General features: G+C 43.2%; 2 protein-coding genes across 11 annotated transcripts in view; one reads left to right on the top strand and one right to left on the bottom strand.

Annotated features, from left to right (window-relative positions):
* The window catches only part of TMEM242 (transmembrane protein 242), a 55922-nt gene extending 49156 nt beyond the window's left edge, over positions 1 to 6766 (bottom strand). The window contains exons 1-2 of one of the 3 annotated variants that reach the window (XM_074988700.1): positions 6558 to 6766; positions 4780 to 4880 (exon numbers count right to left, since the gene is read on the bottom strand). In XM_074988700.1, coding sequence (XP_074844801.1) covers positions 4780 to 4880; positions 6558 to 6678 — 222 coding nt within the window. In that variant the 5' untranslated portion in view covers positions 6679 to 6766. Of the gene's footprint in view, positions 1 to 4779; positions 4881 to 6318; positions 6445 to 6540 lie in introns of those variants that run through there. The other 2 variants (XM_074988701.1, XM_074988699.1) reach the window with 2 other exon arrangements.
* A 400-nt stretch (positions 6767 to 7166) lies between these two features.
* Positions 7167 to 19453, top strand: part of ZDHHC14 (zDHHC palmitoyltransferase 14) — a 134049-nt gene continuing 121762 nt past the window's right edge. For all 8 annotated transcript variants that reach the window (XR_012645014.1, XM_074990317.1, XM_074990314.1 and 5 more), the window contains exon 1: positions 7167 to 9214. Coding sequence is in view for 7 of the 8 variants with exons in the window: in XM_074990317.1 (XP_074846418.1) it covers positions 8964 to 9214 (251 nt within the window). In the remaining variant the exon portion in view is untranslated. The remainder of the gene's footprint in view (positions 9215 to 19453) is intronic.

Raw genomic sequence — 19453 nt, 5'->3', positions numbered from 1 at the left:
AGGCCAGGAAAAAAAGATAATTAGCCAACTTGATTCTCAAAATATAGGTCTAAATTTCTGCTCTTGGAGTGGGGTGGAGTTGAGCAACAGGCACGGCAATAGGGTGAGGAGACACGCTAGAACTGAAGATATTTTTTTCAAATGTATTAGGGACAAATGTTCCAAACTTGCACTTGTCTCCATCTGAGCAGCTCCCTGTCAACAAACAAACACCCATTGCCTTGAAGCTGCTTATAAGGTTAAGTATATGGTACATATTACAAATAAGATGGCAAGACAAAGTCACGAATGAACATCTGTGGACACGAACAGGCCAAGAGCCAGTGGGGATCCAAATAAAATGGAGAAAATGGGAATGGCTGGGACATACTTTGAGGAAACCCCCATCCAGCATTGTTCGACATGCCCTAAAATGGAATCCTCGGGGAAACGCAGCCGAGCAAGACCCCGAATAACATGGAGGAGATCTACAGTCACAGAAGCACAAGAACTGGGATATTCCTGGGGCCAGATTGAAGCCATTGCCCAAGATAGAACCAGGTGGAGGAGCTTGTGGATGACCTATGCCCCACTTGGGGTTCATGGGTTTAACTTAACTAACTAATATGCCCAACTGCTTTGCTGGATTGGGCGCAGAGTGGTCTGCACAAGGCATAGTTGGCCCTACTATGAGTACAGGTAGACACATGAACAAATCATCGTAGATGTGAAGCCTAAATCAGAAGACAAAGAAATTTAGAGCTTGCCATGTAATTCTTAGTGGTAACCAGATTTTATTTTAAAAACAAATATCTTAACTGGCAGTTTCTGCTTTGGAGCGTTTCAAGTCAGGATCAAGATACATTATGAAAGCTTGTCCTACATATACTTCATAGACAGGGCTACCATTTCTCCTGACCAGATAGACTGGATGCCATTTGAGGCAACGGTGCTGATCCATCTGGCCTGGGAGAGTTGGCAACCCTATTTAACTTTACTCCCATGAGTAATCACACTGATTTCTCATTCAATTCATGGGTGTAAAGTTAAGCATTTATGTAAGTTTCTGCAGGGTTGGAGCCATGTCTTCTACTTTCCTAATCAAAAGGTATAAACTTGTGTGTTGTGGTCGTATCAGGCAGTGATGGAAATAACCTCAAAAAAGTCGTCATGTAAGGAATGGTGGAGCATCATTGTAGAAGGGGAAAACCGACAAGAAGATGGATTTATGGTATGTAGCAGATTGCTGTGAGGTCAGCTGCTGGGGGCTCAAAGCTACAGCTGGATTGAGGAGGCTTCTGAAAATTCTGCTATGGTTTCACCAACAGTCTGACATAAATAAGTGTATTTTATTCACTTATTTACTTCAATACTTTTCTGCATCATAGCAGACTTTTACCTCTGCTGTTAGTCTCTCATCACAGGTGCTGACTCCATGGGTGCTCTGGAGCGGGAGTATACACAGGGAAAAATTAGTGGTGCAGAGCACCCACTGGTGCCAATATCCCCACTCCCCCCACACTTCTGGCATGCCAGAGGCCCCCTGTTTACCAACTCCATCCCCTCCCTCTCAGCACCTCTGAAGTGCTGCAAATAGCTGATTTGTGGGGTCAAGATCTGGGAAGAAGGAGTAGAGACAAGGCACGTTCAGGGGAGAAAGTGGAGAAGAAGCAGGGCAGGGGTTGGACAATGGGCTTGGGAAAAGGAGTGGAGTGAGAGGATGTAGGTGGAACAGACGTGGGGTGGAGGTTTGGGGGAAGGCCTAGAGTGTAGGTAGGGCTGGAGTGGGGAGGGGGCCTGAGCACACATACCCCCACCCACCAGGATGAGAAGTTGCCAACTATCATATTCATTTTATGTCTGTGATGACTGCCTTTAACTTTAAAGCTAGTTATTCATGGTTATGCTTTTATTTTTGTACAATATCCTTTAAACGTTGTGTTGCTGCAAATGATGATCAATGCTCTAAAATACACATTTCTAAATTCAATTAATAATGCTATCACAGAGCTACTTTTGTTCTGGAGGCTAGTCCTCAGCCATTCTTTTGTTGAGTTTGAAAGCATGTGAGTGTTGTCACTTACCTCACAATCAGCATGACGAAAAGAAGTGTTCCCTTTTTACGTTCTCTAAGGTTCTGGTTCCAGTTTTTGATTTTTGCCAATAAACTGGTTTAGTTCAGTTGCAGGGGGAGTAGTAAATATAGGTTTTAGGCGAAAAGGAAAATCCTTCACTTCATTCAATCACTTTAATGCTACTCTAGATTCATTTAACATTGAGCAGTCAGCCAATGAAGAGCATACACAGTATTAATGTAATGATCATGAAAAAATTGTTTTGTAACATTATTAGAAGATGGTAAAAAATAACAGAATTAAACTAACCATGGTATTTATAACAGCATTTATATAATTTGTGGAATTACATTCCTATACAGTGTGCCTACTTCTTAATAGATTTAAAATGAGACAACGGTCTTAGTTTCTACATACCTTACAAAATTGAATGTCACAAAACTAATTACAAATAATTACATTCATAGAAGCCAATGACACTTACAAATTTGAGTATCACAAAACTAATTACAAATAATTACATGCATAAAAGCCAATGATACACTACACACACGCCCAAGTAGAACAAAACAAAACAAAACATTATAACTGATACGGTAACATTATACCCACAAGCCTTTCTCGCTCCAAAAGCTGAGAGAGACGAAGATGAGTTTTGCAAAGGAGCTCTGAAGGTTAAAAAAATCTGGATGTTGTTAGACTAAGTGGGAAAAGTCAATACTTTGTATATTTTCAAAACTAAATATGCCACACAAAATACAATATTACCATAAAATATTGTATATACACACTCTACAATTACCCTGGCTTCCTTCTTTTTTAAATCTAGGGGTGTTTAAGAACATAAGAACAGCCATACTGAGTCAGACCAAAGGTCCATCCAGCCCAGTAGCCTGTCTGCTGACAGTGACTGGTGCCAGGTGCCCCAGAGGGGGTGGACCAAAGACAATGATCAAGCGATTTGTCTCCTACCATCATCTCCATTCCTATCCTTGGCTAATACCTTTTATGGACCTAACCTCCATGAATTTATCTAGCTCTTTCTTAAATTCTGTAATAGTCCTAGCCTTCACAGTCTCCTCTGGCAAGGAGTTCCACAGGTTAACTATGCGCTGAGTGAAGTTTAATATTCATCAATTATTTTAGCATTTGCTAAAGGTAAGTCTAAGGCAGGAATATGCTCAGCAAGCTTTCCTAGTGTACCTCAATGCTGACCTACATCATACCTTTTCCGATATTCTATTAACAGAAGGCTGTTCTGAACCAGAGGTGAAAGTGAAGCAGTGCACACCAGTTTACCACTTTGGCAAGAGGCTGGCCAGCTGAGGCACTTCCCGCTGAAGGAAGAGTGGGGCTCACTCTCAGCCCGGCCCCCAGGGGCTCTGCTGCAGGCACTAAGCAGCAGGCTGCCAGGCAAGTGAAAAAGGTCAGTTGGGGGCATGACTCCCACCAGTCCAGGATTGCCCCAGCCCAGACCCCACTCCAGGGCACCATTTTGGAAGGACAAAGAAGGATGGAGGCTCCCCCCAGCCTCATCTGAGATCCCTACTAAGAGGCTGGTTGTGCTTCCCATCATTAATGGGAGTGGAGGAAAGTTCATAGTGTGCATGCATTCTCTCACTCTCAGCCGGGGAGGTTGGGGCAGAGGAGTAATATTTTCCCTCTCACTTCCCGACAGTGACCAGAAGGGCTGATAGGCTGCTGACCAAGCAGTCTCCTGGTATACATTTTGGGGTGGGATGCAGACACCAAACCCACCCTCCCTAAATGGCATCCTTCCTCCCTGGCTCTCCCCATATACATATCCCTCTCCCCTTCCCTGAGCTCCCCACACTCCAAACCCCCTGCCCACCTCCACACACTCCAACTCTCTTCCCTGAGCCCTGCTGCACACTCCAACCCCTGACTCATGTAACCCCTCCACATGCCCAACTCCCTGCCCTGACTCACGCACCTCACATCTCTCCAACTCTGAGCGCCCCCCACAGGCCCTAACCTTCTGCCCTGCATCTCTCCTCGTGCTCCCAACCCTGACTCCTGCCTCTCCCCCCGACCCTCCAATCAATTGCTATGAACCCCTGGCACGCCACTGCATACTTAAATTTCTTACCCAAACTATCACATTGCAAACACTCCTTACAAGACTGCCCTGAGCTCCCCCCGAGCCTATGGAAAACAATATGAATCTATAAGGAATGTAAGTTACTTTCACCCCAGTTATTGTCTCTGAAGAGAGAGCAAAACGGTTTTCTTTGGCAGTCTTGACTTTGCTAGTGAATTTAATTTTATACTCAGGGAGCTGTGCAGCCTGGAATATCCCAGTCAGAAGACAGAGACGTGTCTCTACCTTGAGAGACAATAGATGCAGACACAGAAACCTAGTATGGACCTTGATGGACTATAGAGAGGGAATGCACATGTAGTTGCCTTGAATTAACACATTTAATATTTTTCATTGGATTATAATAATTTGATCACAGCAGACTGAATAAACTTTTTATGGGTTTTATTATAACCAGCCCAGATCTAGCACTAAAAAAGTAAAGAGCACTGACACCTAACTCAGGATTAACTCCTGAAATCATTGACGATGTAAAATCAGACCTCCCAGGCTATAAAACCACTTTATCATTATATTTAGTATAACCAAAATAAGCATGCAATAATACCATGAAGTTTTATTTTTATTTTATCATGCTTGTATAGTACTTTAACAAGAACAAACCTTATTGAACCAGTGGGGGTTTTTCTTTTTAGCCATAGCAAGTGTTGTACCAAACCCAGCTATCATTCCAGCCGCAGCAACAGTACCTAGAAAAACTCCACCTGCCAACAAAATTTAAGGAATTAAAATAGGAATTTCTTTGCTATAAAAATGTGTAAGTGATCAAAAAATTCAAAAGTGCACATCTATCGGTAGCTGCCTAAGTGAAAGGAAAACATGTCAAACTGCCCACTTTCTCAATCTAATGTATGATAAGAACTGGTTAATAATTTAATACAGTACTTTAAAATGCAGTGATTAGGTTATACCAGAAAATTAAAACTTTGATTTGCTCCTTCAAACTCCTGGTTACAAGAAAGCCCATATAGCCTCGCAAATCTATGCAGAGACTGATCATATATAGAAATGATGAGGGAGGCAATATCTTTCATTAGACAAACTTCTGTTGTTGAGAGAAATATGCTTTCAAGCCACTCAGACCTCTTCTGGTCAGTTTTGAGTGGTTCAAAAGATTTGTTCTCTCACTAAGAGAAGTTGGACCAATAAAAATATTACCTTGCCCTCCGTGTCTCTAATATTCTGGGACCAACCCAGCTACAACTACACTATGTACATCTACAGAAAAGTCAGACAAAATCACATTCCAGGTTGTCTCCAGTAAGATCATTCTCCTCTACAGTGCTCTCTGTGCAACAACCCCCCACAGCAGCGTAGCTCTCAAGAGCTATGTTAGAATAACTGTTTCTTGGAGCATTCATCAGTTCAAATCGCCAAATGGAAATCTGCTTGTCTTTGAAGCCACAGTCAGCAGCTGTTCTCCAGCTTTGACCCTGTTGTGTCCTGAAGAACCATTGCTACCCCATGCTACCAGCTGAGGGACTTCCCCAGGCCTTGATAAGAAGGGAAGCATGACTTGTAATTGCCAGACTAAGACACGGTGGCTGAGGTTTCATTTTTGTATTGGACCAATCTGAGTTATTGAGAGCCACACACTTTCAAGCCATACAGAACTATTCTCCAGGTCTGGACAATGTACTCAGTGTTAAATATACGATGAAACAGATATGTTAGCATAAATTATTAACACATATTTCAAAGGACCACTTTGGACAACTTCCCAGTCACTGGCTAGTTAATAGGGTCACAAATTGTTGAAATAAACCACAAATCCCAGGTGTCTGTTCAGTCTGTATTTTGCAGCACCAGCATGAATTTTAGCACCCAGGCTCATCTTTTGAGGCAGCTGTGCAGGCTTCCTCTGAGGGCAGGGCCTAAGGGGTCAGATACAGTGATGATGGCTTTGTGAAATGTGTGGTAGCTTCAGAGACATTTCCAACAGGGCTTGTAGCCCTTTCCTCCCAACAAGCTACAACAGAATCAGGTACTGCTCAAACGCATTGTTCCCTTGCTTCCTCTGGGGCTAGAAAGGGGGGCTGAAGTGACAGCAGAGTAGGGGGAACCATTCCGCAGAAGTAGGGGTGGGTGATCCCTGGGCACAGGCTGTCAATACCAAGATGTGACTAAGGCAGCCGCACTTACTAGAGAAGCAATAGACCCTTGTGCAGTAACGCGGGGCAGGGGGAGGCTGCATCCTTGCGCCCTTCCTGCTCCAGCCAGCGGCATCCCAGCCAGCCCCAGGGCCGGTCCAGCGGTACAGCCTCTCAGTGACCAGGGGCTTTCCCATTACGGCTGCGGTTAGGACGCTTCGCAAATTAGTAGCACTGCCCCTCCCCCTGTGCTATGGGACCTTTAAACACCCACCCTCCAGCTCGCTGCACCTTTGATAAGGAAGACCTTGTCCTGGGCTGTTGCAGGTGGGCACCCCGCCCGCGCCACGGTCACCCCCTCCGCGGGCGCAGGGGCGCCCTTGGGACCTCCCACGCCAGCCGCCATCCCCATGCTCGGGTCTGCGAGTCAGGCTCCGCCCTGCAACCCGGATGGGAACCGAGATGGGCAGGGAGGCGCTCACTCCGCACCCGGCAGCGCTCGGCTCGCACAGAAACCAGGCTCCCGAGATCCGCTGGCCAAGGCGGGGTGGGGCAGCGCCTGTCTCTTAGCGTCGGCTGGTGGGGGCGGGGTTCCCGGCAAGCGGGGCGGGGCGTGACCTGCGTCCTTTCTACCCCTCCCCTCATAGCAACCCCACCTCGCTCGGAGGGAGGCCGTGAAAAGCGCCGGAGGGAAGTGGGCGCCCCCCAGCGGGCGGGGTGGGTGGGTGTGTGTGTGTGTGTCTCAGACAGGGCTGCAGAGGGGAGCTGCAAGCTGTCCCCGTCTGGCTGGGCCAAGCAGGTCGGCCACCCTCCAGCTGCAGGAAGAGACAGACGGGAAGGGGCTGCAGAGCAGCAGGATCCCGCAAGACCGAACTCCCTACGCCAAGCGGCTTGGTACTCAGCCCCCTAGGGCGGTCCTCGCCTACGCAGCACGGGGCAGCCGCATGGCATGCCGGGAGTTGTAGTCCTTTAGCCGCCTCCGCCCCCGTTTCCCTCCTCGGGTCTGGCGGCGCGGAGGGACGAGGGCGGGACTACAGCTCCCAGAGGGCCGGGGCCCTTCTCGTCAGGGCTGGCCGGGTATTGACGGCAGGTGGGAGCTGATTGGCCCCGGCGGTTGGCAGCCGGCAGAGGGGGCGGCTGGAGACGCTGCGGGCTACCGGGCATCGGTGTCAGGGCGCGCATCGGGGGCTGCAGGCGGGGCCGGTGAGGGTGCAGTCGAGGAGCGAGCCCTGCCCCGGCTTGAGGCCAGCAGGCTCTGGCCGGGCCCCCTCCCTGCTCCCCGGGAAGCGTGAGCGGCTGGGGAGGGGCTCGGTGCCCCCTTGGCAGCGGCAGCCGTCGTGCCCCGGCCGAAGATGAAGCGGGAGCTGCTGCCGGGTCTGGCAGCCGGCGCCAAGCCCGGCTAAGGGCAGAGCCGCGGGGAGCGGTACCCCCGCTGCGACCTGCGCAGGGCTCCGCTCACCTGGGCCGGGCAACCGCGGAAGCTCCCGGGCGTCGCTCGCTCGCTGGGCGGTGTGGGTGCGAGCCCGAGCCCGAGCTCGCCCTTTGCGCGGAGGTGGCAGGATGCGGGGTGAAACCCGCCAGCCTCGCTGCCCTACGAGAAGCAGCCCAGGTCCCCACCGCGTCTGACCGAGGCACTGGGGGAAGGTGGCGGGCAGGGCGAGGCGTCGCGCGGAGTAGACGATGGGGAGGACGCGGCCTGGGTAGGGAGGCACCGCCTACGCGCGGTGAGTCGCTTTCTTCAGAGGAGTGGCAGAAAACCGGCTGCCAGGCGGGATCGATCCGGAGCAACGGCATATGGAGGCGGCAGCGACTTGTTGTCTAGAAGGACGTGGGTTAGAAAACGGCCACCCACCCAGCCACCTCCAGGCGCTGACACCGCCCACTGTGGGGGACGAGTTACTCGTCTGTGTGTGACTGGGAAGGAGGAGGACAGACTCCAGCGGTGTCGCGGGCTGGCACTGACTCTGCTCCCTCCGGACGCTGATTCATTTTCTGCAGAGAGAAACTGAACTATAAGAAACGTTTTTTCTCAGACCAGCGGTAAACATTCGTCTCCTCAAACAAACAGCGAAGGTGGCCACTTCCCACTGAACAGGAGGAAATAATCCCGCTACAGCGTGTTTCTCCAGAGCTGGCTTTGCAGCTGGGTTTCTGTGCGCTTGCCTCCTGTGGTGTCTCTGAGTGGGTGGGAAGGATCTTCTGTTAGGAATATACATTGTTTTATTATTTTTGTGGGGAAACCTGCTTCTTGAGGAGCGTTAACAAATCTCTGTGCATGGGAGAGATTCAGTGCGGAAGCTCTTTACCCAAAAGCTGGATTTCTGCAGAGAGCTTCCAAGGTGTGCTCCTTTGGGGAAAGGACAGCCACTCTATTAAAGACTAAAGCTTTTTAAGTTTTGTGGTCAGCTAATCTATTTTGGGTTTTTCCTTCCTGTTTTGTGATAAACTGCTTTTATAACCCTAGAAGACCATTTAAAATGAGTTTGTAATTTTGGTGGACAGGGAAGGAATGCCTCCCAAGCATGTCTAGTATGACAGCTTTGTTCTTTCAAGAGTTGGTCCAGGCTTGTCTGATGCAGTTGCCACTTACCTGGTAACAGACTTGCTTTTTATTTTTAACTGGGGCTGGTGGGGAGGATTATCTTCATCAGGAGACTGTCTTTGTTTTGTGGGGTTTTCCGTCATTACACTCCCTTGATGACTTCTGGAGGTGGTAGTGGGCCCATGAAAGACTGTGAGTACAGTCAGATCAGCACACACAGCTCCTCATCTCCCATGGAGTCTCCCCATAAGAAAAAGAAAGCAGCTCCCAAGAGAAAATGGGAGGTTTTCCCTGGGAGAAACAAATTCTGTTGCAATGGAAGGATCATGATGGCCCGGCAGACTGGAGTCTTCTACCTGACTCTGGTTCTCATCTTGGTGACCAGTGGACTCTTCTTTGCATTTGAGTAAGTGATGCTAATGCCGTAGTTCTCTCCTGCCTTCTTACTCCTAGTATGAAATCTGGAAGAAAACTAGATGCAGTGTAGTTTGAATCAATGCAGGTGTTAAGGGTATTTGATTGAATTCAGGTGATGTATGATTGAGAGAAAGTTCAGTATGATATCAAGGGCTACAACCCTGTTTAAGTAAAAAAAAAAAAAAAAAATGCTCTTGATTATGGGTTAGATAATCAATGTTGCACTATAATTACTTTCAAAATGTAATTCATGTGTTTATGGTATGTAATAAGATGTGTCGAAGCAAATGTAGTTGCTTGTCTGTTAATTTCTCAAGAATCAGAACTGACATGCAAAATTGCCACCTGCTTTGTCACAGTTGAGCACAGAAAAGTATCCTTCTTTTCACTGGACTGCTTAGGATTACTTTTTTTATTTTTTATGAAGTTAGCAGTAGTAACTATTAGACTATCTGTTTTCTGTGGTTTTTTTTATTTAAAAAAAAAAAAAAGGTCCAGATAAGGTATTTATGCTTCTGGAGCCCCTGTGTTTCAGTGGCAACTCCAAATATAAATAGTCATTCCATCGTCTATTAGCTGTGTACATTGACTTGTTCTGTATCTGTGTTTGAGGGAACTCCACCTGTGATTCACAATATTTTTGTTTTACCGAGATATTTTGTAAACTTTCTTCACATCAATTTTAGAGGTCAGTTTTCCATTACAATGAGGTAAATAACTGTGCTATATGCAGACCAAAGTGCAAGATATCAAATCAGAAGGTGGTGAATTTTATCCTGTTTTGTGTTAGTGAAATTAAGCATACAAGATGCAGGACAGTAAAGAATTGGACACCTGGGTCTGGTTCACACTCAGATTTTATAATTTTATTGTTTGAATTAGGGATGACTTTGTTTTTTACTAGAATAATTAAATCAATACAATCCCCTTAAAATGAAGACAGTTATATGAGCATAGTTTATTCCCAGAAATGTAAAAAAAATAAGTTAACTTGTATTGGTATTGTTACAGTCACACTAAGGGTTGTGCTTCTTTCTTGTACTGGTACAAATGCAGTCTAGACTTTCTTTTTGTCTTGTCTCTGGTAACCAAGGAATCTGTTTCAGACTTCTGGCCTTCTAATCAATTAGAACTATTTATGTAAATGTTAACTTTGCTGTTATTTCTATAAATCATATTTTAAAGTTTGTATAGTGGTTCAATGACATAGTGTATACTGATGATTGCCGTCTTTAGGGAGCTAAGTAGTGGCATTAATCGTCTCTGAATTGGGCTAGGTCAGGGGTCTGCAGCTGAAATAGTAAGAAGAGACTTTTTTTTTTTTTTCAAATTCACTTGTAAAATTAATACTTCAAGATTTGCAATGCATATGAATATGAGACAGGACTGTCTAACCATACTTTAAGAACAGCACACACACGGTGATTTGTTCCAGTTACAAGGTCGTTACTCCCATCGCCAGGTTTTACCTCCCCATCCCTCAAACCCACCCCCAGGCTTAACCCTATCAGTCCTAAACTGCTCTCCTTCATCCCCAAGCTTAACTCCTATCAACCTCAAACCCACCCTCTATCCCTAGGATTTACCTGTCTGAGAGGAAGAGCTCTGTGTACTGCCACTTCTTCTTCATGGCTGCTGCTGCCTCCTGATCTCGGCATGTTTCCCACAGAGCAGGCTTGGCTGCCTGTCCCCACAGGTCCCCTGGAACCTTAGAGTTCCCCCATGTGCAGCGTGCATGTGGCCCCCTGCCCTGCTGGCTTTCTTTTCCAGGGCTCCCTGCCACGACTGACTCCACTTGCAACTCTGGAGGCTGCCATCGTTTAAACAAAAAAAAACAAAACAAAACAAAAAACCTAAATCCAGTTTTAGCTGTGAGCATTGTTTTAAGTGGTATCAGCCTCCAGAACTGCAAGTGGTTCCAAGCAGTGCTGCTCCTGACTCCACAAGTGGCTCCTTAAAGAGCCGCATGCGGCTCTGGAGCAGCTGGTTGCCAACCCCTTGGCTCGCAGAAATTGTAATTTATCAGTAGCATTTAAGAAGATAAATTCATCAGGGGGAGGAGGTTGGGGGGAGAGAGAGAGAGAGAGGTCACACTCTCAGTGCTTATGTGGATTTTTAAGTATATTACCTGGAATACATTGAAGGTATTACTTTTTACTTTTACTGTAAATTTTTACTATTGACATTGTGAAACATGTTGAACCTCTTTGACTAGTTGAGTAAACGTGGTCAACAATGGTAAATCTCCCATTACTTATGACCATTATTGCATATTTTGTGTCTTCCCATTTTAAGGAGATGTACTAAACTCTTTCATATCTGGTAGCCCTCTGACAGGGAAGTTGCCAGATAGGCAAATATTCTGGATAATAGAGAGGTATACCTAGCAATGCAGAATGTTAAAGAAAAACAAGATTAGATATAAAAATGTATGCACAGTACTTTATTTACCACCAACTGCAGTATTGTAAATTGTAAACTTACACTGTATTTGCTGTATGTATTTGTATTTACTTTCACTACACTGTACTTATGGAAAACTTAACTAAAATTTACTTATGGTTTAAAATGCGGGTTATTTGAGGGTTCTGGACGCTAGAATGGTGGGTGTGAAAAGGTTCACTGTATTACGTGTCTCCTTTCAGTGCAATTGATTAATTGACTTTGTTGAAGGTGTCAATGGATACATTTGGACTGCAAGGAAAAAAACTCAACAGGGAGTCTCAGCACCTGAGTCATCTGAGGCAGGGTTTATAGGGCATGTGCCACAGGGCTAATAATAGATGGTCCTGGTTGGGTTGTAGCCCAGACTTTGAAATCTGCTGCAGGTGGAGGCACTAGTAGGGTTCCAGCTTCAGCAAGAATATCTGTGCTGATGTTTTTAGCCCTATCTGTGTGTGAGTATGGCAGTTGACTCAAGCTCTGAGACTTGTTTTGGTGTGGGGGATGCTTTTGCTGTAGGGTCAGTCTAAATGTAGTCTGTTAGGCCCAGATTCTCTAAACAGCCCCACATAGGCAGATTCATGAATTTATATAGCATTGTGAACCAAGGTCTGTGGGACTTGGTTTGTGGTCTTGTTTTTTTCTAAGCCCATGCTCAGATGTCCACGCTGTTTTGTAAACCTGAACTTGCTGATGCTGTTCTTGGGTTTTACAGCTATCCTGACACTTCCATACTGCACTAATTGGACCTTTGAACTCTGTTGCATGGCTTGAGCTGTGTCCATTGTGCAAAATGAAAGGGTCTGGACAGAAGTTAGTGCTGGAGCTGGGGTTTGACACACTGTCCAAGGAAGGTCCTAGGATCTCGGTCCTCAATACCTGCTGACCTGACCCAGGCTCATTTATTTGTGGGTGGGTGTGTGGGCTCAAACCAGAATCAGATTCAGGGCTTAGTGCTCAAGGAGCACATACAGCAAGCTGAAATGGATGTGCTGTTGTTATAAGCTGCCTTTTCACTGCCCTTTTGTTTATCAGGCTCTAGCCAAGGTTTCTAGCCAATGTGTGCAACCTTGGGCCCAAATCCTGAAAGTATTTCTATGCAGATACATATTTTGTGTCTATATGTAAATTCCTATTGTTTTCAGGTTGAAGGATTTGCCTACATGGAGTGTAAAATTAATCATTGGTTGTGTAAAAGATTCCAAGGTGAGGCCCTATTTTGTAAAATCTTTGGGGCCCACGGAATGTTGGCCCAGACTTTCACAAGTGACGAGTGATTTTGTGTGCTCAGCTTGACACTTCAGTGGTGTCAGCTTTCCGAAGATGGTGTTCAACATTTTCATATGTTATGGTGGGTATCTAGAAAGTCCCTTATGAAAATGTGAGTTTTTATATTTTGTCTATAAAATCTTATGCAGTGTATTGATTGAGACTTTTGGTGCTGACTCTTCCAACCTTTTCTATGCTTATTTATTCTTTCTGATAAATGGACTTTGTATTTTTTATTTTTTCCCTTTTGTCTACTACATTTATATTTATTTCTAGAATTAATCAGTGCTCATGTACATCTATTATCTTGACAAACTTGGGGGGGAAAAATCCTATTTTCAGAATAGATAAAAACCTGAACAGCATTAGTGCAATTTTTCCCACGTTTCCCAGCTAATGCAATTAAAGTGGTTGCATGTCTCAAACTAAATTGATGTGTCATTACAACTTATTAGTTTATTTTAACTATTGGCTTTAATTACGTGTACACATCCAGGGAAGAAGAAAACCTATCTACTTTGTACATTTACTTGTAGAATCACAGGAGAATAATATGTACAGTTCAACCTTTATAACATTAGAAAATAGCATCTCTGTTGTAAACTTATACACACAAGACCTTGTCTTAACAAGCTTAAATTGATTTGTTTAACTAAGACATAGTGTTGTTTCAATCTCATTAAACCAGTTCCTGTGTCATTCTGGATACACTTCAAATTGGAAGGCAGTTATAAGTTCATTTGATGCATCCGCATGAATTGCACTGGTTTAATTAGCTTGATACAAAAACAATTTTTCAGCTAAATGGATGCAGCTTAGGGGTTTGTCAATAAATACATCTTCTAATTGGCAGTTGGTGATCTAGTCTTTGCCTTCTCATTCTGACCACCAGTGTGACTAGGAGATCTTTTCCTGATTTATGCTGCTTCATATAATATATATAATTGAGATTGTACAGTGAAAATAGTAGTAAAAACACCATATGGATGTGATATGTCACTCACTGCACCAAAATCTTGAGGAATCAACACTCATGTTAGCAAGCTAAGTGATTTCACTGTGTAATTAACCATTGCTTTAGTTATGTGACAAAATTGTTTTATGCTATTTGGGGACAAGGATTTTTTATGTGAGGTATTACAGTGATTATCTGATAATTTTAGCTTTTTTTTTAAATGAGTAATTTGTTTAATTCCCAGGCAATCCATGCACTAAAAAGTTTTGTGTATTCATGTCAATTTGATTAGATATATTAGCATACTAGGTGTAATATGAAACAATATTAAACTAAACTGGTGGATGCAGGAGCTAGTCCAAATTTTTTTGGTGTTGCTCCATTCAGTGTTGCAAGGCCTAAGTTTTATTTGTCAGAGATGACTTAGGCTCTTGAGAAGATGTGAAGTAAAGTTCTGGGTAGCTTAAATTGGGTCTCTCTCACCAGTTGAAGTTGGTCCAATAAAAGGTATTACTCGCCCATCTTGTACCTTTTGGCTCTTAAATTGATTTTGAAAATGAGACTTGGGTGTTTGTCATGTAGGCCTTTAATCACTGAGCAAAGCAATGCTAACTACCTTTACAGATCTGTGCCCTTGGTTTTTATTTATTGGCGTTTCAGGAAACTTCGAGTGTTGTGCTTAAAAAAACCTGGAATTTTTATCGGAGCTGTGTGCTTGTGTAGTTGATCTAGACAGCAATAATGTAAGCTATAAGTCAATAATTGAATAGCTAAAACTACATCTATTATACCGTATCTAATTGAAGATAGAGCACATCAAGACTTAGAATAAATCTAAATTATTACTTTATTGAAAGAATATCATAGGGTACATGTTGCTTTGACTGGTGTATCATGGTAACGCCTTGCGTTGGCTCCTTTTCTGGAATTTAAATTGATTGTGTCTCCTCCTAATACATGATTGAGAGATTTAAAAGAGATAATGTGGTAAAAATCAAATGTTAGAAACATGTCAAATTTGTGGGAGTAGTGAAAATCAAATGAGTGTTTAGAACCTATTTTATCCCAATATGGAATACTCCAGCAACCTGGTGGTGTTAAATATAGTATTGCAATATGATTATTTCAGTGATACATTTCACAATTCTGAACTGTTTACTGGAATTCCCACTGAGTAAAAATAATTCTTCATATTTCAAATAACATGACGAAATTAGATGTCTGTCCCACCCTGATTCCACAGGAGAAATCATAGTAATATTATTTTGTGTCAATCTTCTTATTGTTGGCTGTGGGGATCACTAAGCCACATCCTATTTCGTACCAAATGTTACCTGTGCTGACTTTCACTTTTAAAACTGTTAATAACATACCACATTTAGCACTTCTCACCCGGAAGGTACCAACAGGTATTGTACACATTAAGATGTGCAAACTAATGAAATTACTTTACACACCCAGGTGAAATACACTAGTTGCTTTTAGGGACAATTATGAACTTAAAATAATTAAAATTAGTCTAGGTTAACTCTTTTTATGGCTCATGGCTAAGTAAGGGAAAGGCCCCGATCAGCAAATAAAAAGTCTGTGAGAATAGTAATTATTACTTTATATTCATAGTGTAGGAAGGATGGATGGTTCAGAAAGTAACTAATAATGTAAAGTGCTGCTCTAAAATCATCTTAAATGATGCAAGAGTAAAAATAATATCCCTACCTGGTGGTAGAAATCGCTAAATTCTGCTTATAGCATCCATGTCAGAGACCTCAGACCCCTGAACTTTATTTAAAAAAAAAACTTTCTGAACTACATTATCTGTACTTGGACTATTCCAGATTGCAGCAAGTATTAGGTATTTTCCTTGTGGGTGATGCCCATTTTCTGACCCTCACTCCAATGTCTTTTTATCTTCATCAGCCCCACCTCAAATTACCCAAGATGAGAAATGTTGAGTTCTGTATATCTTTGTGGCAGTAAGTGTGCGTCATGTAAATTATCTTTTGGGGGGACTTTCCTTGATTGAGTGTGATTTCCATGGGTATACAAGTAATTAAGCTTGTTTTCAATATTTTTTTAAGTATGCACCTTAGAGATTATCATGGGCTAAAAGGGAACTTTTTTTGTTTTGTCTCCTTAAAAATATAGGCCAGACTCTGCTGACTAGGTGTACACACAAGCTTTTTGGATCATTCCTTGAGTGCCTTATAAAACATAAGGCCAAATGCCTTCATTTACCCCAAAAGTTCATGCACTCTGGGAAGGAATTTGTGACTAGAACACAGACAATTACTTTGTCAATGTCATTTTTAAGAAACACAGTGGGTGTCAGTGCAGACATAGAAAATATTACCTAATAGAAAGATTACCTGGATTTCTGGGTCTCATCGTTTTCCTCAGAGCCTTGTCTGCTCTTGGAACATATTTGCTTTTTATTCAATTTCTATCAATACTGAATGGTTCTTATTATAATGTTTACCTTTTAAAAAAAAAAAAAAAAAAAAAGGCTACGTTTATGCAGTAGTCTCCAAACCACTGTCGAAGAGTAAATATGTTGGGGTGGGCAAGATCTGGCCCACAATGTGGCTAGCTGCTTTCTGTGGCTCTCAGCAGTGTGGGTGAAGTTTGGGGGAGAGGGAAGGCTTTGTGCATTGTCCCCACCCTGCCAATTGGTTTCCCATCATTAGTAGCTGAGAGATTTTGCAAGGGGTGGGTACAACATGCCAAGACTCGCCTACAGCACAGAGCCACGTGAAGTGGCCTAGGGCTGATAGCAAGCCTGGAAGTTTGCCTGAGAGTGCTGCTGACTGGGAGCTGCTTAAGAAAAGTGGTTTCCGAGCAGAGGTTGCCTCTGGCACCTCTCTAGTGCACCCCAACTCGCTCCCAGGCCCTGTACCCCTCCTATACCCCACTCTCTCAGGCCAGAATCCTCTTGCACTCATGCGTGCTGCTGTACCCTGCACCTGAGCCCTTGACCTCAGATTACCACTCATGCCCTTTGCACCGTTCTCTCTTGCCTCAGGTCACAGCTGCCTCCCAGAATGTAACCCCCTCCTATATACCTCTCCCCCAGACCAGAATCCTCTCCTGCACCCATACCCTCTCCTGGATTCTGAACCCTAATCTCCTGCCCCAGGTCAAAAACCGTTCTTTCCCCCTCAGTCCTGCACCTGTTCTACTTACAACAGCTTTATTAATAAATACATTAAGATGCAGAGCTTTACCATTTAGGTGGTGGTTGGTAGCATTAGCTGGTCCTTTGCTAATATGCAGGCATTAAGGCTTTGAGCAAGCTCCCAGCAGTGTGGAGGGGTGGGCCTGAGCTTCTGCTTCACATGCTGAAGTTTTGACTCCTCTGACACTTCCGTTGTGTGGGTACTAGGTATATCTCAAAATGGAGTTTCTACATCACTTACTCCATTATTTTCTGAAGTTTTAATTAAGAGATTGGTTTGCTGTAATATAACAGATTCAGTTTCCATGTCCCTGCTCTTTCTTTTTGATTAGTGACTGTAATTTTGATGCATGTTAAGTACTGTGACACAATAATGAGATATTGCATAATGAGCTTAACTCATGAGATCACAACTATTTTTTATTTTACTCTCCCCACTTCAATTTAATGTTGATGTAAGTACTGCTAGTATAGTTACTGTATGCAGTCATTCTTTTTTCTTAATTAAAAAAAAAACTTGACATAAAGTACAAGTGCAATGTAACACTGAGAATTTTAACTGAGAAAAGTTTGGCCATAGAAGGTTGATTTTTTTTTTTTTTTTTTTTTTTTCATAAAAGCTGCAACTTGTAAATTGCGTGGTTTAAATTCTTAACCAAAGTATTATGAGTGTATTTCTTGTAATGAATGTAAACCATAATAGATGAGCTAATTGTTTTAACCAGTGTTTCCCAAAGTGTGGTACATGTACCACCAGTGGTATGGAAAAGGACTTTAAGGGGTATGTGGCAGAAAATAAATTACTAAAATTTGGAAAATAACAGGACGGCTCTGGGATAGGAGAACACCAATAAGGTCAAAGTCCTGACAGGGCAAATGTTGTAAGTTGGGGAAACACTGCTTTTAACCATTCAAGAGTGATGTTCACGTCTATTTGGAGCTACGTTACTATTTGATCAAGTTAGTTGAAAAATGGCTTACTACTGTTTAGGAATTTTGAATATGCATTTAACATAATTGGTAGTCGTCTTGATCAGTAGTAGTCTACTGTCTTCAAGCAGTCAAAAATTATTTCATTGTTTACATTGTATTTGAACAGCAAATGCAGTTCAGGTGGACATTTTTTAAAGAGATGGCGCAAGATAGGCACAAGAGGCAAAGATAACTTATAAAGTATGAATTGATAAAAATTTGCTAAATCTTTAAATGTACTGATCTGCCCTCCTTCCAGTGAGCTCTTGGGAATAGAGAGAAATCAATGCTAGTGTGTTTTTTGTTCAGTACTCTTAACAAGTGGGTTAATGACTAATTCTTCTCAAACATTCATGATCCAATATGGCAATGTATTGGGGAAGAAGAGTCTCCATTTTAAATTTTGTTAATTCAGCAGCATAGCCATGTTGATTAAGGCCAGGGTGAGCAAAGTTTTTACATCAGGACCCACTTTTCATCCCTGCAATTAGCAGGGCCCCCCTCTCTCCTTAACCTATGTAATGTAATCCAAACCAATAGGAGTTTTGGTTATGTTCATATGGAGAGGGGAAAAAAAACCCTTTCAGCATGTGTAAGAAAATATGTATAATGTAAATACTTTATTAAATGGTATATAATGTGAACACACATACATAAAAACAGTAAAATATTTCAATATTTTTAATTAGATGGATGAGGCTAAGACTCAACATCTGATTGTGGTGGGCCCCCTCTTATGATATTTCACACCCCCATCACCCTTCTGCACATCCTTGGATTAAGGAGCATTTATTTATTTTTAACAACATAGCTAAGCCATCACAAGCCCTACATAGAGGGAGTTATACTAGCAAAGCAGAGCTTTCTAATATGGAATTAGAATAAGAATTTTCACACATTTTAAGCTGGTACTTGCTGGCACTGAGAACTGGCAACTTGGCTGGGGACATGGGGCAGGGAGCTGTCTGAGTACCGACTCCCCTTTTACATAAAAAAAACTGCATTCAAGAAAAGAGTGAATTAGAATCACAGCAACTCCTCCATAAGTGTAGCATCACTACTGCAGCTCTGTAATAAACCAGCTATAGGGTATTTGCTTTGTGTTGGTTTCTGAAGACAACATACGGCTCATGCATTTGCACTCCAGTGATTATAGGTTTGAACTTTCCCCAAGGCTAAGCAAACTTTGGGTGTGGAACCAGTCAAAGCAAACTTTTTATTGTTGCTTGTTAAGACCAGAACATAAAATATCCATTGTATACAAGCATGTTATGTAAAAGTTTGGAACAAACTGTGTCAAGTATGTATCCATTCCCAATTGGCCTCAGTGAATTCTAACATTTTCCACCCCACAAATCAATGAAACCTATTGTCTGTACTCAACTGAGATTTCTTTTAAAATGTATTCTAGTTCTAAT

Source organism: Carettochelys insculpta, chromosome 3, assembly GCF_033958435.1.
Source record: "Carettochelys insculpta isolate YL-2023 chromosome 3, ASM3395843v1, whole genome shotgun sequence".
NCBI classification, from domain to species: domain Eukaryota; kingdom Metazoa; phylum Chordata; order Testudines; family Carettochelyidae; genus Carettochelys; species Carettochelys insculpta.
This window is presented reverse-complemented; position numbering and strand designations above follow the sequence as displayed.